The sequence below is a fragment of the Gavia stellata genome, chromosome 10 (genome assembly GCF_030936135.1).
Source record: "Gavia stellata isolate bGavSte3 chromosome 10, bGavSte3.hap2, whole genome shotgun sequence".
Lineage (NCBI taxonomy): Eukaryota > Metazoa > Chordata > Aves > Gaviiformes > Gaviidae > Gavia > Gavia stellata.
Genome location: NC_082603.1, coordinates 2,702,666 through 2,728,422, shown reverse-complemented (window position 1 = coordinate 2,728,422; position 25,757 = coordinate 2,702,666). Strand labels below are relative to the sequence as shown.

The following is a 25,757-nucleotide window of genomic DNA, read 5'->3' as shown; positions in this document are numbered from 1 at the left end:
TTCACCTCAGGGATTTATTTAATACTGTGTGCGTACATTTTTTTCAATCATTGGATCACTGCGTGGTTTCTGAAGTGCTTTCTGAATTAGTAATATCAGGTGCTGGAATAATGTAATTACTACCTTGTCTTTGAAGTATTTCCGTAAATGACTCTTCACTCTGTTTCTTCATGTTCTCCCTTTGTTATTTCTTTGCCTTTTCTTTCTCCCACCACCCTGTTAATACGCTACCTCATTTACAATTCCCATTTCAGAGGGCAGGAGTGGAGTGCCAGGTTCTACCTGGCCCAACGGCAGGTACGCAAGATGTGGGAGGCCAGAGGCAGCTTTGCACTTCCATATCCTTAAATACTCTGTCTGTATAAGTGTCAAGTAAACGTTCAATCTGAGGTGTTCTAGCTTCGTTCCTAGTGATCGCATACCAAAAATGAGGAGGATAATCCGTTTATAGCTACAGGCAGAGTGAAACAAGACACTGTGTGTGAGTCTGTTACACTCCTAAAGGGCTGCACCAATGTGTCAGTGGCCGCTGCGTATGAGAGAGCTTGGGGAGATGAAAATGCCTATCCATTCTGTCTTAGTTCTAGCAACCTCGTACTGTTGGGTTTTGCCTAACATGCAATCAGTGCTTTAACCATCATTTTTTAACCTTTTGGGTTCAGGCAACCCCTTTAAGTGCTCTATGAAAGGCAGAGGAGACCAACCCATAGCTTATGGGTCAGGTAGTTCTATGTGGTCTGCAAGTATGTAGTGACGTTTATTAGTTTACTTGCATCCTTCAGAAACCTGTAAGCAATCACTCTTCTTTAAGTGTATTTAACTGTGGAAAGACACTTGGTGGCTCATGTGGAACACAGAGCAGTCATTCCCTTACAAGTCTTTGTTTCAGATGATACAAGTTGAGTATGAAGTTTACCCAGTGAACTGGAAGGCAAGTGGCAGGTAGACTGTGGCTGGTAGTAGAAACAAAGGATCATAAGTGTGTGAAGACAATTAGATCCCTTCAGGCCAAAGATGAATAGCACTGTCAGAAAGTGATTGTCAGTGGAAGAAAGCCAAGACAATGCGATCTGATGAATGAAAGTCAGGACCTAGCAGCACCTAGCAACATTTTCTACTGTATTCAGTGCTAGCGGTGTATTTTGGAATCACACTGGGTGCTTTAAAAAAAAAAAGTTCTGCAGAAAAGAAACTCATTCACGTATTTCCGAAATGTCCTCCCTTTTAAAAAAAGTGATTTAAGGAAAAATTCTGACAGTAATAGTTTATGTTCCATGTGTGGTTGTGTTTTTTCCCCTCTGTAAGTGGTATAACTGTATTTAAATATTTCTTGTTTAGGTCACGGAAATGACTTTGGAATTGTCTCTTGAAGTATGGTAAGTATCTCATATTTTTTAAAAAAAGGTGGAAAATGTATTAGCAGGAAAGGTATTTTTTATTTTACTCTGTTCATTAGAATTTTCTTAAAAACATGTCAGGTAGAGTGCAAAAATTCCTTGTTTTAGCATAGAAATACCAAGTACTGTATAAAGTAAGGAGATTTTAAAATTGAGGGTATTTTCACATTGTAATTCTATCATTGACTTAAACACCATTACCTGTACTAATAGGTGTGCCCTTTCCAAATGTTTGCAGGAGCAAGGCTATCATATATGAATTTCTCATCCCGCTTAAAGCTTATGTTAAGTGCTTTCCTTTTCAAGGGCTTTATTTCTAATAAACTCATAGACACCAGGTTCAGCTGTTATCCTCATTATTTTACCATCTGTGGTCACTTTGCATCTCACGTTAACTTTCAGCATATATGGGTACTCATTACCAAGCTGCCCCAATGTAGCTGAATATTAATACCATGCAGCACTGAAGTCAAAGGTGAAGATCTCCGTAGGGCCAGGATTTCACCATGTGTAAAGCTAAGCGGATGCCTAGCTGTTTGTTTTCCTTTTTTTTCCTCTCTAGCTGTCCTTCTCCCTCTTTCTTAGCCTATCTAGGTGAAAGACCAAAAATCACCTTGAGGCATAATCAGAAAAATATCTTTTAAGTCTAAAAATGTGAGAACAAGGCATTTAAGGAGTCTTTTTTTGTCTATAACTACAAATAGCAGTGCTGAGCACTGTAACTGTAAACGTGGAACTCTTTCATAATGACTCCAGAGACTGACAAACATCCCCCAGGGATAATTTCTGCTCATCATTTTGTACTCATAAAGATGCATACGTGGGTGGTCCTTGAGACCACCTCTAAACCTTCCAGGGCTTGTACATTACAAGTATTTCATATCTCTGACATTAAATGAACAGAAGATGGTTGGCTATATCTTGCTCCTCTTAAGCAGAAGGCATTGAAATATGTTAAACAAAAGGATCTGATGAAGTTCTGTTCTTTTGTTCTCGGATGGCTGCGTGGATTTTGGATTCTGCGTGGACCTGTTGTTCATGGTCTCATATATATGGTATATATGATGGAACATGGTATATATGTTCCATACCTTCATGGAACATTGCTTCTAGGCAGTCTTTTCCCCCCTTTTTCTTAATCCCGTTACTTTATTACCTAACAGGTTCTTAAAAAATCGGAAGAATCATTATCTGTGCCTACATAGATCCATTTCACAATTGTATGTTTTTCATAAAGGACTGTTAAAAATGCTGCCTTGTAACTAACATGTCAAAGTATCCACAAACACTTTTAGCTTATCTTTAAAAATACAGGAATTCAATGAGGCAGATCCCAGGACAAATTTGTACGGTCCTCCTCATGGCTGTCTGCTAGAGGCAGTGCTGCTGGGAGGTATTGTAGTTCAAACCCTTGGAATGACAGACAGGCTCAGTGAGTTACCTAGTCCAAATGAGGTGACAGTTCAAATTGTTTATCCTGCCTTGATACCTGAAATGAGAAGTGGGAGCTGAAGTTGTAGCTTTTATTTAAGTACAGTGTTGAGGTCTTTATGCAACGCTGTGTACATTTTTGATCACACGGAGTGGGGAGAAAGCCAGAGAAAAAGGCTTTTTCCTGTGGCCAGCCAGTACAATTTGCGCTGAGATCCATACAGTTTTTGATTGTCAGACTGAATGGAGGCAGAGTCAAAATTACCCTTTCCTCCCTTAACATGAAATTCTAACTTAAGAAGAGTATATGTTAGTAGGAATGTATGAAAACTTTTCATTGCAGTTCTTTGTTCAGTGGATAAGCAGAGAACTCAGATTTCTAGACTGTAAATTTATAATTGTATGTGAGTGGTGAACTTACTTGCTATATTCTAATTTAGGATTTTTTAAGACCACATAATACACCACTAGAAGCTATACATTTTGTGTTTAGTTTTCACTAGTATGTGAACCATGAGGTTTCTATATCAAATACACGTCTTAAAGACGCAGCGTGCTGTTGTTCTTTGCATCCATCGCTCCATGAAATCAGCTGATGCAATTGTCTCACATGACTAATCATAATTTTATTTTGTTGTATTTCATCGTGTGTAAATTAATGAGGAATTTACTCTTACTTCCATTCATTTCCCTAGGTGGTATTTTTAATTCTGTTTTGAATTATGCCTTTTGTTAAAGCCTGTCTGTTTTGCAAAACAGCTCTTCAACTGATCTCCGGTTCAGCATGGCTCTGTGTGATGAGGAGAAGAAATTTCGGCAACAGAGAAAAGATAATATCATGCATAGTATGAAATCATTTCTGGGAGAGGAAAACAGCAAGAACTTGACCACTTCCCGTGATGTAAGTTTGGAGAGTTCACATCAAGATTAGTATCACTGTTGGATTTCTGCATTTGTCTCTGAAAGGAATGAATGAGACATATGAGGTAGAAGGGTTCAATGTGAAGGCAGATGGCAGAAGCAAAAAAATTTCTTTTTCCTCTGTGCGCATACAATATTTAGAATGGAGAATGATTTTTCTTGTGCTCTAGATTCGTAGATAAAAGTTTAAGGAAACAAAATCCTGTGCCAAAATGAAGCTTCACTTAAATAAGAGATGTCCATTTTGTGCAAAAGGACAAGACTGCATAAATGCCATTGTAGGCTAGAAATCACAGCTCTTCATTTGCACTGGCACCTTAAACAAACTGCTGTAACTTTTATCTGGTTCTTTATTGTTTTAATCCTTAGCAGGCTGTGCCGAGGTTAAAATTGGGTAAAGGAGATAAAACCATGCTTTTCATTTTGCCCTGATTCTGAATTCCATGCTTTGTTCAGGTGTTGGTTCTGAGCTGAGATTGGCATCTGATAAATGCCTAAAGGGCATGTGAAATACCTGCTGCACAAGAAGTGTGCGGTGGCTCTGGGCAGAATCTGCCATTGCATGCTTGATATCCAGCCTGTGCTCTTAAAATGGCCTTGGCTGTATGGCCTTTGTGTCTAAAGGATTAGGTAGGAAATGAGCCGTTTTAATGTTAGAGTCAGCTTAGAAATTATTTTCTTTCTTTCTTTCCTTTCTTCTTTTCCTTTAGCCCATTTTATAGGATTAGGATTATGAAGTTTATTTCTTAGAGAACATGAGAAACTGCAGCTTTCATTGACTGGCTGGTGATCTGTACCAAGCCAACACAAAGTCAAGCCAACACAAAGTCAAGCCAACAGATCTAGATGGACTGATGGTAGTTTAGGTCGCATCAAAGTGAGAAATCTGCTGAACCCTGCTGATCTTTTCAGTGATTTCGTAAAACACTGCATTATATTGAGTTAATTAAGGATACACTTGGTACAGATCCATTTGTTTTGTAGTAGCTCTTCCGTCCTCCTCTTTCTTCCTTGCTTGTTCCCCATCTTGTTCTGCTCCCAGAATTGTGACAGGAAGACTGTGTGTATGTGGGGGGTGTCAAGCAGTGAACAGAGTCAATGAATTAATCTGTGTTGATTAATTCCTTGATACTGATTCCTTTTGTGTGTTTTTAGAATGTGACAATCTTTGGCAGAAACTGGAGTCAGCACTGAAGAATTCCTTTTAAATTTCTATGAAGTTTGAGCAGGGGGTAAATGTGTTGTTGTATACTTTTGAACTCTGTCTTGCATAGTAAAATGTGCTTGTGTGAGTTTTCTGAGGAAGATGAAAGAATTTGACAAGTATCGTACATATTTCATTTGTAGAGATATAAATTGTGCATATTGTGAAGGAATATTTTCAAGATTTTTTAATTCTCTGTTCAGTTATTTTTAATCTTAACACATGCAAATCTTATCAGAATAGATATTTGTGGATGTGACATTGGTCTGATCTTCTACAGCAGAGTAATATCATTCTCAGAAAGGATGCAGATATTCTGCCAAGATCCAGTTAGGACTGGAGTGATACTCAATGCCTGAAGTATCACTTCTATGCAGATGGTATGTGTGCATGAATTATTGTAAATTCTAGGTAAGATTTCATATTCTTATTGTCATCATCTTCCCTTGGTATCCCTCACTGTCTCAAATACTGAAAGTTTATCAGTTAAATTGCATCTTCCAAGACCAGAGAGTAATCTCTAACTGTAGGCTTGTCAACCCTGGGAAGGACTGAGGTAATGTGATCCTCCCGTTTTTCATATGCCAAATGTATATTTTTAAGCTGACTTGTCAGAATTTTTAGCTGCTTCTAGCAATGAAAAAAACCTTTTTGTTCAAATTAAAATATAGTTTTGTCCTTACAGCCTGTCATTTTTACTTTTATTGCTACAGATGGGAGATAGCAAGAGGATTTATAGGATGTTTGTAGTCTTAACATGGCATCAAAAGTCAGGAGACATAATGAGTATTCTTAGCTGCCTATGAGTCATTGTTTAATCTTAAACAAGTCACTTACTTACCTACTCAAAGTTCAACTAAGTTTCTTCATCTGTGAATAGCAACACGTGTGCCTTGCAGGGATGCTATGAGACTTTAATACCTGTGAAATAATTTTACATCCCTGGATGGGGAAGTGAGTACTTCCAAATTTCCTTACTTAATCTTGAGGCACGTTCTGAAAACACAGAGGATGAGATTTCTTGTATCTGGGTTATTGCTCCGTTTATTTTTATAATTTTTGTTGCTTTAAACAATTTTCTAAAAATACCATGATAAATTAAAGAAAGCATATAGTTCTCTAAGACTGGATTTGTAGAACAAATTTTTATTAATCATCTGTGTAACCCATGGCAATTTTTTTCCCACCACAGGTATTTTTGTCCAGATTTTGTGCACTGTATTTCCAGGGCATTTGGATAAAAACATCTACACCACTCATTCCTAAAACAAGATTTAATATGTTTTAGCTTTTTTTGCCAGATTAGTGGAAAATTTGATTGAGGTCATCTTTTTCGGAGCTCGCTTTTCTTAAAACATACCTTGTTTTCCAAATCCTTTTCATTTTCATGCCCAGTTTGGTGATTAAGCAATCACTTGTTGAGATGAGGCGCCCATTGACTGAAGTGGAACTGTATGGTGCTGAGCTTGTCCACACAGTACAGTGCCCCATGGATCCTAGAAACAGTACAGATGTGTGGACAAACGCTTCATCTGCGTTGTTAAATCCTTTCAATTCAGTGGAGTTTGTTTGGATGATATCTAAGCTGGTTTGATATCTAAGCTGGGTATCTAAACTAGCTTGGGTCCCTCAGCATTGTGCTGTGTATAGGAACCAGAAGAAAAAGAAAACCATGCTGGCATGGCTTTTGGTTTTTCAGAAGTGAGCACAAGCACATAGAATTGAGTGTGGCAGTGTGGCCAGGGATTGGAGCAATGGGCTTTTGTCTCCAAGACTTTTGTATTCAGTTCACATTTTTGCCATTGACTTCCTGCATCACTTTCTCGTGAGTCACTTACCCTTTTGGTCTAAGTTTAGTAATTTTGAATGGGTTTAGTACCTTTGCCCCAGTTTTACTGATTATGTGTTACAGGTTCAGAGTGCCCCAAAAAGTGGAGTGCGTCAGCCCCAGCCTGTGTACATGGAGAAGCGTGCAGGCCTTGGTATCCTGTCTTTTCTCCATTCTTTCTCAGTCATGAGATGGCTTCTTAGTTCTTTTCTGTTTGTACTCTGTCTGCAGCTACTTCCTCCCTGCCTCTGCTCCATATATCCTAGAGGGCAACTTGTAAGATGGGTGTATGTCTTTTCAAATTTTACCATTTCTTGCCCTTAAATGTGTTGGAAGCTGATTTGCAGCTGAAAAGCTGCTTTAACAAACCTACCTGCTTGGAAATGTGCTCTACCTTCCTCTTCAAAGCAGGAAAGGACTCTTAACCCCTCATCACCTGACTTATGCCTACAAGTCAACTTGTATTCAGTTGCCTGAAATAAATAAATGTAAATGTGCAGTAGATGCCTCTCTTCAGTTATTTTTTCATAATTTAAAAGCTTTATTTACTGTGGGAAGCTTACTTAAGCTGCTATCCTCTACTCTAGAGCTCTTTAGTTGAATTTCATTTCTGGAAATAAAGTAGTGATTGCAACTCTTCATACTTTGCTTTGGTATCAAATGGAAGTGAAGAGATATCATACATACACCAACTTCTCAGTATACCCACCCTCCCCCAGTATAGGATTCTATGATTCCCAGAATGCCTGTGGATTAAGTATACAGGAGTATTTGCCATCAGGATGCTAGTGACTCTTCTCGACATTCTTTGTTGATCCTCCTTACAGATTTCTCTGCATCCTGAAGAAAACTCAGATTTTCCCTTGTGCTCATGCCACTGCACTGATGAATAGATTTGTTGAATAGTGGTGCTTTGGAAGTGTTCTCACATACTTTTTCCAGGCTTGCACCTGCAAACCACTGTCTTCATCCTGTTGGGATTTGTCTGTGTAGGTTAATTAGGTAGTGTTTGTAAAGAGCTTTCAAAGCCTAACGTACATTATTAAAATTGTGATTAGTAATATGGCTCTTCTGTTCAAAGCAACTGCTCCGTTATTGGGGTGTTGGCTTAACAAAACAGGCATGTCCTAAATCTTTACCTTTGTTTTGTCATTTTTTGATAGATAGCTATCTCTGGAGGTGCATGATGAATGCTGATGCCAGTAAATACCTGTGGTTTCTATTACTAAAGCTTAACACTTATGAAGATAACCAAATAATCTTACTGAGTCAAGAATAAGCAGTTTTTGTGGAATGGAAGCCTTGAGAAATGTCTCAACATACTTGGTCATTGTGCATGGTCATTTCCTTGTGACTGTGTGTTTTCAGTCCACAGGGGAGTTTCATGGCTTGGAGTGTGGAGTCTGCAGAAAGAAACTGAACTCAGTAGTCACATGGTTCCTTTTCTTATAACTAATCCTGTCTATTGGCACCTCAAATTGCATTTCAGTGAAATTTTTGACTGATTACCAGTTTGATCAGATAGGGGCTTTCTGCACAACTGTGTAATTCTTTTTATGATTAGTAACAACCAAGAGGTTGTTACCTTGTCACCATTGAACAGTGGAAAATTTTTCTAGGTTTCAGAAACTGGGAACCAGGTGGGACCTTTGCTGAAACACTCAATGATGGTAGCAAGTTAATTTTTAGAATCACAGAATCATAGAATATCTCAAGTTGGAAAGGACCCATAAGGATCAAGTCCAACTCCCTGCTCCTCGCAGGACTACCTAAAACTACACCATATGACTACGAGTGTCGTCCAGATGCTCCTTGAACTCTGACAAGCTTGGTGCTGTGACCACTTCCCTGGGGAGCCTGTTCCACTGACCGACCACCCCCTCAGTGAAAAACCTTTTCCTGATGTCCAACCTGAACTTTCCCTGACTCAGCTTCATTCCATTCCCTCGTGTCCTATCGCTGGTCACCAGAGAGAGGAGATCAGCACCTCCCCCTCTGCGGCCCTCCTTGAGGAAGTTGTAGACTGCGATGAAGTCACCCCTCAGCCTTCTCTTCTCCAAGCTGAACAAGTCAAGTGACCTCAGATGCTCCTCATAAGTCTTGCACTTGAGACCTTTCACCATCTTGGTCACCCTCCTCTGGACACACTCTAATAGTTTGATCTCCTTCTTACACTGAGGTGCCCAAACCTGCAGACAGTACTCGAGGTGGGGCCGCACCAGTGCAGTGTAGAGTGGGACAATAACCTCCCTCCACCAGCTTGCAATGCTTTGCTGGATGCACCCCAGGACACGGTTGGCCCTTTCGGCTGCCAGCGCACACTGTTGACTCACATTCAACTTGCTGTCCACCCAGACCCCCAGATCTCTTTACATGGGGCTGGTCTCCAACCTCTTGTCCTCCAGTTTATATGTGCAACCAGGATTACTCCATTCCAGGTGGAGAATCCGGCACTTGCTCTTGTTAAATTTCATATCGTTGGCAATTGTCCAGCTCTCTAGTCTATCCAGATCTCTCTGTAAGGCCTCTCTACCTTCGAGGGAGTCCACAGCTCCTCCTAGTTTACTTTAATTTACTTCATGTACACTTGATTCCTGTGTCCAGATCATTTATAAAAACCTTGAAGAGCACTGGCCCTAAAATTGAGCCCTGGGGAACCCCACTGGTGACTGGCTACCAGCCGAATGTAACCCCATTTACTGTAACTCTTTGAGCCTCACCTGTCAGCCAGTTGCTCACCCAACTTGTCTAGCTCTGTGCTGGACATTTAGTTCAGAAAGATACTGTGAGAGACAGTATCAAAAGCTTTGCTAAAATCCAAAAAACCCTCATCTGCTGGCTTCCCTTGGTCAACTAGATGGGTGACCTTGTCATAAAAGGAAATTAAATGGGTTAAGCACGACTTTCCCTTGGTGAACCCATACTGGCTATGACCAATGACTGCATTGCCTCTCAAATGTTTTTCAGTAACTTGCAGAATAACCTTCTCTGTAATTTTACCAGGCACTGAAGTGAGACTAAGAGGCCTGTAATTATCTGGGTCTTCCTTCTTACCCTTCTTGAAAACTGGGACAACATTTGCCAGCTTCCAGTCGACTGGGACCTCTCCAGACTCCCAAGACCGTTGAAAAATAATGGAGAGGTCCCACAATAACATCAGCCAGCTCTTTCAGTACCCTGGGATAAATCCCATTGGGCCCCATAGACTTAAGCACACCCAGCTGCAGCAGCAAGTCTCGAACAAATCTGGAGTCAGCTGGGAGTTTATCATCCCCCCAGTCATGGTCTTCCAAGACAGGGCTCTGGCAGTTCCAGGGCCCATCATCGGTGAGAGGTGACTGACCTCATCAAGTAACGGACCAATGTTGCCTCTGATCCTCCTTTTGCTGTTAACATATTTAAAAAAGCCCTTTTTGTTGTCTGTCCTTCACAATGGTGGCCAGCTTAAACTCTAATCGAGCTTTGGCCGCACAAATTTTCTCCCTAGAGTGGCATACAGCATCTCTCTAGTCCTCCCATGTTGCCTGTCCTTGCTTCCAATGTCCGTAAGCTTTCCTTTTCTGCCTAAGTTCTAGAAGATCCCTGCTCAGCCAAGCCGGCCTTCTGCCCTGCTTGCTTGACTTCCCACACTTCGGAATTGCCTGCCCCTGTGCTCTTAAGAGATGGCTCTTAAAAAGCGACCAGCTATCATGGACCTCCGTACCTTCAAAAGCAGATTCCCAGGGGACCTTACTAACTGGCACCTGCAGCAGCCCGAAGTCTGTTCTACCCATATCCAGGGTCAAGGTTTTGCTGGCAGTTTTTCTCCTATTGCTATTTTATTTTATTTTGTCTTCTTTCTAGATACTTGGAGAAACTATGCAATGGAAGGGAACAGCTTTGAAGTCAGGGCTGGGAAGGTTGGGAAGTAAGAAGGAAAGAAGTATAAAATAAAACCCCTATAAACAGATTTTCAATATGGTGTCACCTGTAACTGGCTCTACTTTTGCTCACTTTGCCATCTCTTGGTTGCTGAGTAGGTGTACAGATATGCATAAATTCTCCTTACCTTTCCCGTAGTTTTTGCAAGGTAGCTGTAAATTTGAGACTGTCTTCATGTTATGTAGTAATATCAGATGGTTTTATTATAAAAAGCGTTTTTAAACTCCTAGCCAAAATATTATTTGTCTGTCTTCTGTTTCTGATTAGTAACTTTCACTGCTTTTGGCTCTGTCACAAGGATATCATTTGGATTAAAGCTGGTCTTTGGATTGCTTTAAAATTTTCTGTGGTTTTGTAGCTAAATAGTTTATTTAACAACTAAATTTAATACCTATTTTGGATTACCGATAAGAAGGATAGACATTCTAAAGAAATTCTGAGTATATTTTTATTTAGAATTCTTGCTACAAGTGGCAACTTCTTCAAATAGATTCTAATTCTTCAGAAAGCAGGCAATTAGAGTTCTAAGTAATAGGGCATTGTGGGGGCAACAACTTGCTAGTGCCGAGATCTGACGTGGTTTATTCACTCAATTTGTAGACTTATTGGTTGTATTTTAAGGTCTGCAGCAGTGCCACAAATCTGTGCGAGTGAAATGAACTTGAAATTCTATACATTGTTTCAGTAGACAGGAAGCTAAGGAGGGTCATAATGATAATGTTTGACTTCCATTGTATTTATATATATTTTACTATTTGGCCTGGAGAATCATTAAAATGAGGCATTACCTTTCTGTGCCTGTAAGGAGCCTAAAATGGAGGATTTTGTGCAATGATAATATTGTGCCCTATTAGCAAGTAGTATCAAATAAAAAGAACAATATAACAGAGTCGTAGAAATACTGTTTGGAAGGGATCTCTGGAGGTCAGCTAGTCCCAGTTGTCTCTGAAAGGAGTGCCTTTGCCAACACTCAATTTACTGCCAACAGAGAAAATCAGGGGGATTCTGCCTAGCAAGGCCCAGAAAGAGCCAGAGTTTTGTGAATTCCAGAGTCCTAACTCTGATGCTTACTTCCCAACCTTGGTCCGATCCTGAACTCAGTTGCTTTGTGAGGACTGCAACCCAAGCAGCTCCCAGTGGCTGCGTTTGCCGCTGGTTCTTTACTATTTGTGAGCAGCAGGTGAGGTATAGCATTAGTTAGCCCCTCCACCATTTGCATTAGGAAATTGTCACTAAGGCAGTCTACAAACTTCCTGGATGGCTTGCACAATGCTGACCTTTCAGCGGGGGATTAAAATCCCCTGTGAAGATCACAGCCAGATCAGGAGACTTCTGGTTTTTAGAGAAAGCCTTACCCAATTCATCCCATTGGTCAGCAATCTGACTGCCACAACATCCCTAGCGTTACTTTCTCTCTGATCATGACCCAGAAGCTCCCAAAAGACGTGTCTCTGGTTGCATCCTGATGTTCTGTGCAATCAAGGAGCTGCTTTCTTGTAGAGCACAGCCCCCATGCACCCTTTTTCCATGGCTATCTTCCCAGCCTCCACATATCCATGGCAGTGTGCCAGGCATGCGTGCTGTCCCACCACGTCTATGGCATTCTGATTGTGTCTTCCTTCTGAGCAGGAACATGCAGGTCTCACTACTAGCTTTCTCCCATGTATTCCTCCTGCATTTGCAACGTTTGGAGCCTTTTCTCGCTTAGGTCCCCATCACTGAAGTTAGTCTAGTCTTCCTCATTAAATTAGCAAGTCTGTTCATCAAGGTGTTCCTCACCCTGTTGGTCAGGTGGATTCTTTATTTTCCCACGGACCATCTTCAACATCAAGCAAGGCTTCATGGGCAAGAAGCCAGGAGTCTCACTAGTGACACCACCTGAGCCTGATAGCATCTGCTTGAGCCTCTTCCAGACTGGAAAGATCAAGTCCACAGGCCACGGGTGCCTGTGCCCCTCATTCTTGCTCCAAGAGGGGGCAAAGCACCTCTCACCTGCTTGGGGTCTCCCCTGCTTGTATCACTCTTGGCCACATGGATAAGCAGCGAGGAGTAGCATCTGGAAGGCCAGGTGAGACTCAGCCATTTCTCCATGCCATCACAGATCTGGAGCCTGGGCAAGCAGCAAACCTCCCCAAACAATCTGGCTGGCAGGTTGGCCTGTGTCCCATAGAAGAGGGAGTCATCAGCTACCGTCACTTGTCAACTTTCTTATCCAGTAACCTGTGATATCTGGTCCAAAATCCTCCCTGATGGCATTTGTTGCTTCTCTGTCACCAGGGCACTGAACCCAGGCAAAGCGCTGCAGGTGGAAGGGGAGACTTCTCTCACTGCCAGAAGTAGCAAGCTTGCAGCTCCCCGTCTCCTGGGAATTCATGCTTTCTTCCTGCCCTTGTGTGGCCTCAGTCATACCTTCCTTCTTGCCTGCACAGGAGCTAGGCACGTTTAGCTTCCCTTTATCTCCCTGCATGCCAGGTGCTTTGTTACATGCTATCTGTTTGCACCTCCTGGTTGCTAACGGTCCCTAAGTACAAGATAAATAGGAAGCTGGAAGGAAGCCTCCTCTGCCCCTCTGTGAGATTTCCACCTGGGCAGACAGAACCTCTCATGCTGCTGGCTGGTTCCTGGCTTCCCTTGGTCTTGATAGGCAGCGCTCTCCTCCCATGCTGCAGTCCAAAAGTACTTCTGCCATCCATCTCTTTGTGAAGCAGAAGGGACCGAGTAAATGACGTACAGATATTGTGCATCACTCTTGGGCCCAGAGAACCTAAGGGGGACAGGTAACTTCATGGATGGGATTACGATACTGTTCCATTCTACGTACAGTGTTTAAAAGTCATATCTCAATGTGCTTTATTAAAGTATTTTGCTGTTCTTTTACACATGTACCACTAAGAGACTGTAGAATACCTTCTTTTTGGCTTGTTAGAACTTTTGTGCACAGATTTGCAAAAGCACAGGTTTCTTCTCTGCTGTGAAGATCTCTGGATGGTGACCTATTAATTGCGCAAGGCTGGTATGTTTGGCCAGTGATTGATGAATAACGTTTATTTACTACTTTTAAGCCTTTATCAGAATTGATGTGGTGATATGCTGTTCTTCTCATCTATGCAGGTGCCAGTGATAGCGATACTGGGTTCGGGAGGTGGATTTCGTGCCATGGTAGGGTTTGCTGGAGTCATGAAAGCACTTTATGAATCAGGAATTTTAGACTGTGCGACTTACATTGCTGGTCTCTCAGGATCCACATGGTAAGGGTTTTTTCTTTCGTTTTTCTTCAGTTTTTCTTCATGAAGTTCAAGAATGAATTTCCATGAGAGTTCACTTATTTCTAAGGTTATAATTCACAGCAAAATTTACACATACACTATCATTATGGAAAAAACATATGGAGACAGTGGTCTTGCAGCATAGCAGTTCAGTGGAGCAATTCTGCTGGTGGAGGTGTTTGAGAATGCCTCGAAGGGTGAGGACAGCTCAGTCTCCAGGTGATCTTCCTAGGAGCTTTGATAGCAGGAATGGATGACAAGAGGTGCTACACGTATGCACCCACGTTTCTGTATCGACAGCCAGTACTGTACATACTAGGACTGTGTAACTGATTCTTTCATCTTGATAACCAAAAAATGAAGAATTCAAGTGGTTGGTAGAAATCCAAAATATTTTTTGTGTTTCTTTATTTTCCTGATGAAATGGGAAAAAAAAATCCCTTGCGATTTGAAGATGACGACTCATTCAACCCAAAATGGATTATAGCCTTTTGGGCCATTTTTCAGAGATTCTCAAAATCACTGAAAGATCTTTTGCTCCATTTTAGACTCAGTAGTCCCCTTCTTAGTGGATTTACCGGGGATGTCTAGGACCTGTTCACTGATCTTTCTTAGTGTAAGGAGATTTGAGCAGATGTATTTCAGCTTGTAGGAAAGAATACCGACTGCCATGCTGCAGGGCATCCTGCTATGGATTGCCTTGTATCACTCCTATTGTCACTGTTTAATTTAGAAATTACATTGTTTTTTAAAATAGTTTGTTAGTCAGATGGGAGAAAAGATCTTCCAAGATGTCTCAATTAGAATGCCCTAATCAGGTAGTTATGATGTCCTCCTGTCTGACTCAATGAATTCTTCAGCCCATTAACAGGAACCACATCACCAGGAGGAAATCAGGGTGACTTCACTGTGTGAAAGGCACTCTCTGGGCGTTACGAGCTCAGGGCTTTGGAGGCAGCAGAATGCTTTGAACCCCAGTATTATGTCTGCCCCAAGCACCCTTCTGAATGAGAGGGTTTCTCTTCTCCCTGCCCAGTGCTATGAACCTGTAGCCTTTTGTCTTCTTGGCTTTTATAAAAATTGTCCCAAATTACACTTATTACAAATGTTGAAACTATTTATTTTGACGTTTCTTAAATGAAATGAGGTAACATATTTAAAAGCTATGTGATTTTCATCAGCCAAAACCACCTGACAAATTCAATCCAAATTTCTTAACTGTTTGGACTCCTTATCACTACTTTTTTTCATTAAGTGAAAAATTGCACTTTTTTTTGTCAAACTTTAAAACTTGGTTTTAGTGTCAACGGATCAGGTTGCAGTAGAGGATGTTACATCTTAAGAAAATTTTGAACTTTTCAAGGGAGTATCCCCAATGTCACAAAACATGATTGTATCATAACCAGGTTTTTTTTATTTACCAGTTTGAATACTGGAGCTGCATCTGAATCCAGTTTAGGGCCACCTAGTACAAGAAAGGTGTTGACAAACTGGATTAATTCCATCAGAGTACCACCTGGGCAATTAGGGGACTGGAGCACATGAGAAAGTGAGGCAGCTGGCTTTGTTTAGCCTTGATGAGTAGGCAAAGGTAGCAGTGGGGGGAGATCTTACTGTTATCTTCAGGTACCTAATGGGTAGCTGTAAAGAAAACAGACTCTTTTTGGAGACGCACAGAGAAAGGACAAGGGGTAATGGCTGTAAGTTACAGCAAGATAAATTTGATTAGCTATTAGGAAAATTATTTTGCAGTGAGAGTGGTCAAGCACTGGAATGTATTGCCGTATCCTTTCTTGACTGGGCTGGGTGAGGTGTCATCCTCTCTCTGTCTGACTCAGTGAATACTTCATGTGAAAGTAGAACTTGACTGAACAAAGCCCTGAGCAACCTGATCTGACTTTTAAGTTGGCTCTGCATTGAGCAGGAGGTGGGAATACAGACCTCGAGGTTCCTTCCGGTCTAAATTACAAGATTATATGAATATCGCATTTCTTCGAGAGTAAGGGAAAAAGACTTTTGTTGGAACAGCTAAATAAAAATGAGCCGGGAATCTGCCTGGGATGAATTTTATCCCCTGGCTTAACTCTAAGGAAGTACATGAATTTTGGTTCCACACGTTCTAAGGAAATACTCTAACCCCAAAGTTGTTAATTCTTTTGAAATAGATAATGATCTGGTCTATTCCTTGTGTGGTTTTTTTCAATTATTTTTCACTTGTGTGAAGCTTGCTTCCCCCCTCCCAGACTAGATAGAAGGCTTTCAGAATGCCAGAAGTTTTTGAAATGCCAAAAGTATCTATAAACTAGAGTAAGTTTCTCGTTCAGATTGAACTATAAAAGATTGGCATCCCTGGAATCTGGGTTTTCTGTCACTAGTGGTTGGGGGGCAGATTCATTACTGTCTGTTGAAAAACCTGGATGTACTTTTGTCAAATTCAAGAAGCAGAAGATGGATGAAGAGCAATTGAGTAGTGCAACGCAGCGTGAAAAATTATCACTGTGTTTCTAGGGAATGGTGTGTAGTCTGTGTTCTGAAAAGACGTCAGTCAGCTGGCCATGACGTCCTTTTTTGGGAAAACCCAGGTGTGAATACATAGTTGATCTAATGTAAACCTATAAAATCTGTATTAAAATAGCAAGATTATCTGAACTGAATCAGTCAGGAACATATGTTGGAAATGGTTGTATTTAAACAAATTTGCTTTTGCTGTCTTGGTGATGTCACCTATTCAGACTTTCCTTGCTTGATGAATAAATAAATGGACACTTTGGCACTTCCTTTCTTTTCTTTTTTTCCATCCAGTCTATTACTTGGGAATAATGCTCTTTTCTTCTTTTTTTTTTTCCTGAAGGGTGGAGAATTCCTTTCTTGCAGGGAGAGGCAGGTTTTTGCTTGTTCACTCAGATGCATGCCTAACCTTGGAGCAATGCATTTACCTCCCTGATTGTTTCTGTCATCTTGCTTCAACCTTGTACTGAATTCTTCATCCTGAGTTTTCCTTTCTTTGCTCACATGGAGGCTTGCTGCTGTGTTTGTTCCACCCACGAGCTGACATGCATGCTAAGCTTTAGAGACTGCGTAAGGACTAATGAATCAAGTTCTTACGTCATCCATGTGACAGGGTTCATCATGCTGTCAAGTAAATTGCCGGGCAGTGATCTCAGGGCCAAGCTTACATAGTGTGTATCTCGCTGCTACGCAGAATTATGCCTGCAGTATGGTATGTATAGCTGAGCCAGGTAATTGAATAAATAATAGTGAAATGAGCGTCTAGTAGATTAGGGCGGCCTATCTTGAGTCTTCACCCATAGTGTTACTTAAGCCAACCAAGTGCAAAACCACAGTTGTCTGCATGCGTGCCTAAACTTTGTTTTGAGTAAACAAAACTCCAGTTTCCAGAGTGACAAAATCAAGATTTGCCTGATAGGCCTCTTCTGAATGCTCAGACTCAATTAAATCTCTGTACAGGTTGTAGTTATGGTGCTTCCTCTTATTATGAAAACATCTAGATCCTGGAAAGCACGCCATATACTAATGTATGTTAGGAATTTTTTTGTTTAGCTTTCTATGCCTTGAGAAAAAAGAAATTACAATTTACTTTCTAAACGGTGAGTAAATTAATCTCATTTAATCAGTAGTTGTATCAAATTATTTATGAGCTTATTGTACGTTTCAGGCACCTGACATTGAACCAGGCTTTGATACTTACGGAGCCTATTTTCCATTGCAGGTACATGTCAACTTTGTATTCACATCCAGACTTTCCAGACAAAGGACCAAAGGAGATTAATCAGGAATTGATGAACTCTGTGAGTCACAACCCACTTCTGCTGCTCACTCCTCAGAAAGTCAAACGCTACATTGAAGCACTGTGGAATAAGAAAAGCTCAGGCCAGCCTGTCACCTTCACAGATATATTTGGAATGCTAATAGGTGAAACGCTTATCCATGATGTGAGTTCATTTTTTTATGATTATTAGAGTTGTGAAACTATTGTGTAATAACCACTGTTACTATTTTTTTGAAATGACCTTGGTAACATTTAACAAAGCATGTTTAGCAATAGGAATATTTAAAGTTATAGCTGAACAGATACTGGATAAGAACTGGGGTTGTTCAGCCTGGAGAAGAGGAGGCTGAGGGGAGACCTCATCGCTCTCTACAATTACCTGAAAGGAGGTTGCAGTGAGGTGGGTGTTGGCCTCTTCTTCCAAGTGATGAGTGACAGGGCAAGAGGAAATGGCCTGAAGTTGCGCCAGGGGAGGTTCAGACTGGATATTAGGAAAAATTTCTTTACTGAGAGAGTGGTGAGACACTGGAATAAACTGCCCAGGGAAGTGGTGGAGTCACCATCCCTGGAGTTGTTCAAGGAACGTGTGGACGAGGCATTGTGGGACATGGTTTAGTGGGCATGGTGGTGTTTGTTGGTTGATGGTTGGACTTGATGATCTTACAGGTCTTTTCCAACCTTAGTGATTCTGTGAGGAAACACAAAATGCTTTCCTTGCTTTGGGACATGTTTCTGAATGGTGCTCATTTCTTGAAGAGCTAGGAAAACGTCATGCGTTCATGTGCAACGGAAATGAACTCAACTGCTGGGTACTTGCAGCAAGCTCTTAACATTGTGTATCATCCATTAAAATTACTGCTCAAGCAATTTCAACAAAAAATTATAAAATGGTTTAACCTCTTTATGCACATCTTGCTATAAGAAAAGCAGCATTTGCTTAACGAAATACTAATTTCAAGGTGAAACATCCACATCTCTATTTATTATTACTTGCTTTTCTGAAAAAAGAGACAATAGGAGGGCTTCACACAGTTGTATTTTATTGTTGACAAATCCTAATTGACTGAATCAGGCACACAGACTTCCCGTTCAAATGAGTCAGGTGAGCAGAATTTGAATCTGATCTTATCGTAAGATTGAAATGTGTTAATAGATTCACAGACTTGTTTTACACACTTGTATCTTTCATGAATGTACATTGCCACTCTAAATACTGAAAAACGGGCGAGACAGCTTTTAGTAGCTGTGATATATAGGGTGAGTTTCTGATGATGAAGGGATGTTAATGACCCTGTGAGGTTGGTTAGAAGTCCCTGTTTACTAAGGAGTTAAACAAATGCACAGATGTTTAGCTTAAATCTGATCCTGACACAATCAGCGAAAAATGGAAATAAGGCTTTTGGTTATTCACAGATTAACACATCTTAGTACTATTATGTCATAATGACTTCCAGTCTTTCTTGACTGCAGACTCCAGAATATTTTCTGGGGGAGATGCATATCCTTGGTTAGCAAATGTAAGCCTCTTAATAGACCATTTGCTTTTCTTAGTTATATTTGCTGGCTTTTCAGAAACAGCACAGATTGAAAAGCATTACATGATCATTAATGGCAGTTCTGCCTAAGAGGTTTCTTTTCATTTTCATGTTTTACAGTAGCAGAGGGAAAGAACTTGCTTTGTCCAGCAATACTGTTTTCTTTTTGGCCATGTTATTTTGGATTCTATAACACATGCTTATTTCATCTTCCTAGCATGTCTTCTCCCACTCCTTCCTTCCTGATTTGTGCATTTAAAAGGTATTCAAGCAGATTACTTCCTTTTACAAGTTCTTCTGTTCTGTTTTTCTTGGAAGTAACTGAGTTTGTTCATTTTCCTTCTCTTTGAGGATTTCGGAGCAATGACTAGTCTTCCAGATATCAGCAGGCCTTTATAGGATCCCTTTGGACATAATGTCTTTCTTTTCATGCAGAGAATGGACACCACTTTGAGCAACATGAAGGAGAAAATCAATAATGCACAGTGTGCTCTCCCTCTCTTTACATGTCTCCATGTCAAACCAGATGTCTCAGAGCTGATGTTTGCAGGTATGTTTTCAATCTGTGTATTGAGTCACTTGTGGAAAGAAGAGAGAAGTGGGTGGCTGAAAAAAAGCCTATTTTTTTAATACTTTTAAGAATAATTGTAACCTGCAACTTGGTACACATTGAAATTATTAGTCTTATGACAAGGATTAGGAAGGAATTTGCCATGATATGAAACATTCTTCAGGGCTTAACAAAATTTGCGTTGTTATGAACTGAGTACAGGGAGGTTTTAATTTATAAAAAGAATAGGAAGTTGTGATGTTGAAGGATATGCCAAACAGGCACATCATAAGGACAGTTCTGATGGGTTTTAAAAGGTGATGGGGAAATGGACACATTTGTGTTCAGTGACTTCTGGGAATCTGACAGTGGAGTCTGATAACAAGAAGTTACTCAGGGATAAGTGATCACATATTTAAGTAGGTGGATACTTACTCGATTGGTGCAGTATTTGCACCAAGGTTGCAGGGCTGTGGAGAACAGGCATCAAATGGACGTATTCCTCATGGCGTACCGTGGAACTGAGCCTTTTCTTGGCTTTTAAGAGGCATCTTTTACTGTCCATGGAAAGACAAACAGACTGTATTTTAGGTCAACGGCCTTTTATTTCTCTATCATTCTTGGGTTTGGAGACTTATTCTTAGACCATTTTGTAAACGTTAATTTTTATTTTTTTACCTGAAAATAAGTCTAACACAATAACAGCCTCTTTAGGTTTACGTGAAATGTTAAGTGGTGGCCAAGTTTTGTTCTCTGTATGTTAGAAAAAAATTATTTCCTACCAATTGAAAAGAATATTGCTTATCCACGAAATAGCTAAATACATTGCAGGAGTCAAGACAAAAAGAAAGCTGGTGTTTCTCCAACAGCAGAAAGCTACTTAACATTAATATATCAAGCAGGTAAAGGGAAATGTCTTCAGCCATACAGGATTATCTCTCTTTCTAAGAAGAGTGAAGTTAGAATTGAACAAACATCTTTTTTAATTCTTGCACAGTGTAAAGTACTGTTGGTAACAAAAAGGGGGGTTTGCTTTTATTTATTCCATAGGTTTTAATCCCATCTAGTAGCCTCAGTTGAGAGTGGGTCCAATTGTGCTAGATGCTGTACAAAGAAAAGGATATGTATATCTATATAGTTATATATAAGACTGAGAATGGAAACACCAAGTGGCTTGCCCGAGTTTTCTAAGTCAGACATTGTATCCACATTTCCTAAAAAGATTATTTGGAAAAGTTGCTGTCAAAACTTCGTTCGTAATGGAAAATGACATTGTAAATTAGGTTAAATTTTTCATGGGAGAATGTCTACTTTGCTCCTTAGGAAACTGAAACCTTTTTGTTTGAAAAGAATTGTTTTTCAGTGTGCTTCTGTCTTCTGAGACATTTTATTTGGATTACTTATTTACTGTTTCAAAAAGAAAATTCTCTTTAGTTAATAATGGCCTTCTCTAAGCAAGACCAGAAGCACCTGAAGGCCGATCTAATTTCTCTAGCCTTACCAATTGGTCTAAAAAAGGTAATGCCTCTGCCAGTGGATCTTATTTTCGCTTTTATGAGGCTATCATCTTTATCATTATATAGGATGCTAGATCTTGATTGTTTCTATTGTAAGCTTTTTTTCTCCTTTTAGAACTGAACAGCTATTCTTGATGTGAAATAGATAGTAAGTTTTGAACAGAATTATTTACACTTTATTTACTAGATTATAGATGTAGGTGAGAGCGTTCATGTTGTTTCAAGTTGAAATGCATTAATTATATCAGATAACATTCCTTCCGGGAGCGATGGTGCAAGATTTCATGCAGCTGCTAATAGCTTTCATGCCCCAGGCTCTGCATGTTTTCCCTACCAATAGCATTTCTGACCCAGGTGGCACCAGCCATACCCAAAACTGCAGTAATCATTTTAACTGAACGTAATTACAGTGATTTAGTTAAAGGTGGCTTTTTTATTATGATTATTATTACGATAGCTTCTTTTAACGATACGAAATTACCTGAAGATACTGGTATCCAGTGTTAAAGAGGGGAGTGGAATTTAATGTTTGGCTTTGGTGTTGTGTGCTTCCATCCCCTAACGGCCTTGTTCACCAGCTTTGCTGCTGCTGCAATACCAGACCAGTCAAAATTTGGATTTGGGGGTCTTGCTCTTGAAAGTCATTATAGTAAACTTACGTCTGTGAGAGGGTGAGTGTGTGTGTTACTCCATACCAGTAAGTGCTGCAGAATTCCTTTGGGAAGCAGGGCTGCCTTGAGGTATGGATTCATAGCACTCGGATCCCAGGCTTCAGGTTTCAGAGGGATCCTTCAGTCGGCGCTGGGTTAGCCGTGTTCATCACACATACTGGATTGGGTATGTGGTTTTGATCTGCCCGCGTGCAGCAAGGCTGGACTGTAAAGTGAATCTGGTCTCAGTGTGTCAGTCCGTGCTTTTATGTGCCAAATCCTGAATCTGCCAAATGCTTAATGTCGGCAAAATACTACCTCTCTGTCTTCCCTCCCAAGAACAGGAAATATCTGTTGCATCTTCAGCTGGTATGAAGCAGCGTAGAGTTATGATCCAACTTACACAGGGCCACATCCAAAATGCAGTGAACGCAGCTGAGAGGTTTGACTTAGTGCATTTTGGATTAAGCCACAGCCAATGAACTAACCCAGTTTACTGGGATGTAAACACTAAGTATTTTTCTTGGTATAGAGTTCTTGTCTCTTGGGACAGTCAAGTCCTGCTCATTTAAACGGCCGCGGTCTCAAGGAGCTTCTGGAATGGCAGAAGCTAATGCTGAAGCCCTTTAAGGCAGAAATCTTACTTCCCTAAGCAGGATATGTGATTTGAGAAATCCTCTTCTTCAGTGCAAATACAAAAATGAAAGTGGATTATCACAGATTAAATTAATTCTAATTCTGAATTTAGTTTGGCTGTCGACGTGGTTCTGAATACGTATCTGCCAATTCCTGTTTATGTATCTAAAGGGAAGTACCATTAAATCCTGGATTGGGTCTTCAAAGGAATTTCCTTCTGTTCTAATAAATGTAAAGATTTGTGGGTGGTTTATTTGGAAAATAGGACGTTGTATTTGACTTAGCATAGATAAGCATTGCCCCACAAAACGAAGCTCTCAGCAGTCATGATTAAATCTTTCCTTTTCGGGATGAGTGGTTAACCTTATGCTTAACATCTCAACAGAAACACTGAATATCTTGAGGGGTGGATGACATCCTATGACTTGTGGGGCTTTTTCAAAGCTGTTTCTTTTGCCTTTCTATTTCAGAATAATTTCTAATTTGTTTACAGAAACAGTCAAATCAATCACTACTAAAAATATGGAACATAAAATAGATGAATGGATGAAATACTAAAAATGCAGGGTATTTTTTGTTCGTATTGCTCCCTTTTTGAAATGAATTCTCTGAAGTAAGCAACTGCACTGGTGTCAAAGAAAATATTTCAAAATCAGCTTAAATTCATTTTCAAAAAAGGCATACATCACATAATGTAAATCACTTCTGAAATTTTCTGCTAAGATCAGAATGTGCATTTGAACATTTTATTCCGTATTTGTACTGAGCTCTCTATTCAGTAAAATGGCATGTACTTTTAGAAATATGCTTGGCATCGTTCGCTATTAATAAGTAAGTTTCTCAGTTGCCTCTCAGCTTTGCCTTTTCATACTGGATTTCACTAGAAACTTTAGGATTTGGTGAGATCCAAATTCGTCTCCTAGAATATTTCACAACTTTTGTGATATTAAATAATTTTTCTGCCGTCTTTGTCACTGCCCTCCACATTTTGGGTAGGGTCACGGTGAACAAAAACAAACTTGGAACGTAGACCCACGTTGCATTTCATGTGACAGGGAATCAAATTGAAGCATGAGATGAAAACCAGATGTCATTTTGTTTTTCTCATTCGTGATCGCTACTTTTACATTTCTGATTTTACAACCTCATATTTTTTAACCAAAGATTGTTGTGGTAAGAGAGAATGAGAATGAGAATTCCTTTTCTGCTGTGACATTAGACTGTCCTTCAGTTGAAATCAAAATTTTTACTTCAGTACAACCTAAGAGATATTCTTGTTGGTTATTTAGCTTCCCATTTAACTAAAATGTCTTTGCTTGGACAGAGGTTTCATTCATTTATATATACTCATCCTCTGTTTCTATTCAGGTTGAGATAGCTGACTAAGCACAATTTTGTTTCTTATTTTGCAGACTGGGTGGAATTCAGTCCATATGAGATTGGTATGGCAAAGTATGGCACTTTTATGTCTCCTGATTTGTTTGGAAGCAAATTTTTTATGGGGACAGTGGTGAAGAAGTATAATGAAAATCCGTTGCATTTCTTGATGGGTGAGTATGTGACAGAACGAGACTTCAAAATAAAACTAATTTCAGTAGTTCATGGACAAGGGCTTTTAAATGCAATCACACAAAGTGTGAGACAAGAAGTAGATTTCTCAATTTGTTGGAAGACATCCATTTGAAAGATTTCACAGACATGGATTGCCATTCCCTGTTTTTTTGTTTCTGGTATGTACATCTGAGCTTATGAGTTAGCATGTTCCAAAATCAGAGGTGTGTTGAGAGAGCAAGCAACTGCTTAAATAGTGCAGTATCTGTCTTTTTTTCTTCTACCAGCCTCCATTCATTGTTTACTTTTTCCCTTTCAGGTGTCTGGGGCAGTGCATTTTCTATATTATTTAACAGAGTTCTTGGCGTCTCCAATTCTCAGAATAAAGGTCCCACCATGGAAGAAGAATTAGGTAATATTAGTATATAATTCTTCTACTATGCAAAACAATTACGAGCAAGATTCAGTGCACTCTCACGCTGTGGATGGCACTCTGCTGGTAGTCATTTTAAGAATGTGGAATTCAAGTAACTTTAATTGCTGATGAGGTCAGGGAAAGAGAGTTAGTAATTTTATTTTCTTTCTTTCACTTTTGTTTGTGATCAGTATCAGAGGTACTGAAAGTCACATGCATGTATCTAACTATTTTCATGAAATTAGAAGAATCCAACTCCCTTTTTTATGCTGTTATGCTAGCTTTTGGAGATCAGAACCTGACAAATACTTGATAGTTACTTGTGTAGTCTCTTGACACTGGACTGTATTATTCAAGGGATTAGAAAAGTAAAACCAAATTTTATCACCTCTGGATTGTTATTGTCCCATTGTGACCACAAGTCACCTGTTGGTATCTGATCCTTTGCTTACTAATTTAATTATTTCGGTTTCATTCCTAATGCACAAATGGCATAGTGACTGTAAGGAGAGAGTTGTAGCTTGGTTTGGATAGACTTTATTGTGTGTTATTCGAGAATGTAGTTGATAGTGAAAGGTTTTTTTACAGTTTTCTTCCTATTCAGAAGGTAGCATTACAGGGAAATATGTAACCAATAAATAAAATGTACTAGACAGCCAGATTTTTCTGAAGAGCGTGAAGAGAAAATGCAGATTGAGTTGAGTTTAAAAAAACAACAAAAAACCCCAAGCCCCTTATCTGTCTCTGTCTCCTAATAGAAGGTATTCAACTGTTTGATAATGTACTTCTTTATGGATGAAAATGAGACCTGTGCCTCCAGGTTTGTGTTTCTGATACACCTCATGGGTGTTAACACCTGTTAATGGTGGATCTCTGGCAATAAATTTCATAGTGGAAAAGTCTTGTGTTACTGCTTTTTAAGATGTTGAGAGACAGAATGTTATCTCTCATCCGTCTCTCATTTCACATATGATTTAAAAAATATGCTTTGACGTAGGATTAGATGTGAAAATACTAATGTGACTTGAACCACAATCTATTATCAGAGCTGAAAATGTCCCAGTGAAACCTTGGTACCACCAAAGTGAACAGCAAAATGCCAGTGGACATCAGAAGAGCCAGTATTGCACACAGCATGTGTAAAT

The 25,757-nt window shown here is 39.9% G+C and overlaps 1 protein-coding gene across 2 annotated transcripts in view; it reads left to right on the top strand.

The window, feature by feature from the left end:
- PLA2G4A (phospholipase A2 group IVA) overlaps positions 1-25,757 on the top strand; it is a 68,458-nt gene that overhangs the window by 27,615 nt on the left and 15,086 nt on the right. The window contains exons 5-11 of one of the 2 annotated variants that reach the window (XM_009806888.2): positions 1,339-1,376; positions 3,588-3,729; positions 13,814-13,950; positions 17,699-17,921; positions 19,729-19,843; positions 24,059-24,196; positions 24,517-24,609. In XM_009806888.2, coding sequence (XP_009805190.2) covers positions 1,339-1,376; positions 3,588-3,729; positions 13,814-13,950; positions 17,699-17,921; positions 19,729-19,843; positions 24,059-24,196; positions 24,517-24,609 — 886 coding nt within the window. The remainder of the gene's footprint in view (positions 1-1,338; positions 1,377-3,587; positions 3,730-13,813; positions 13,951-17,698; positions 17,922-19,728; positions 19,844-24,058; positions 24,197-24,516; positions 24,610-25,757) is intronic. The other variant, XM_059821991.1, reaches the window with a different exon arrangement.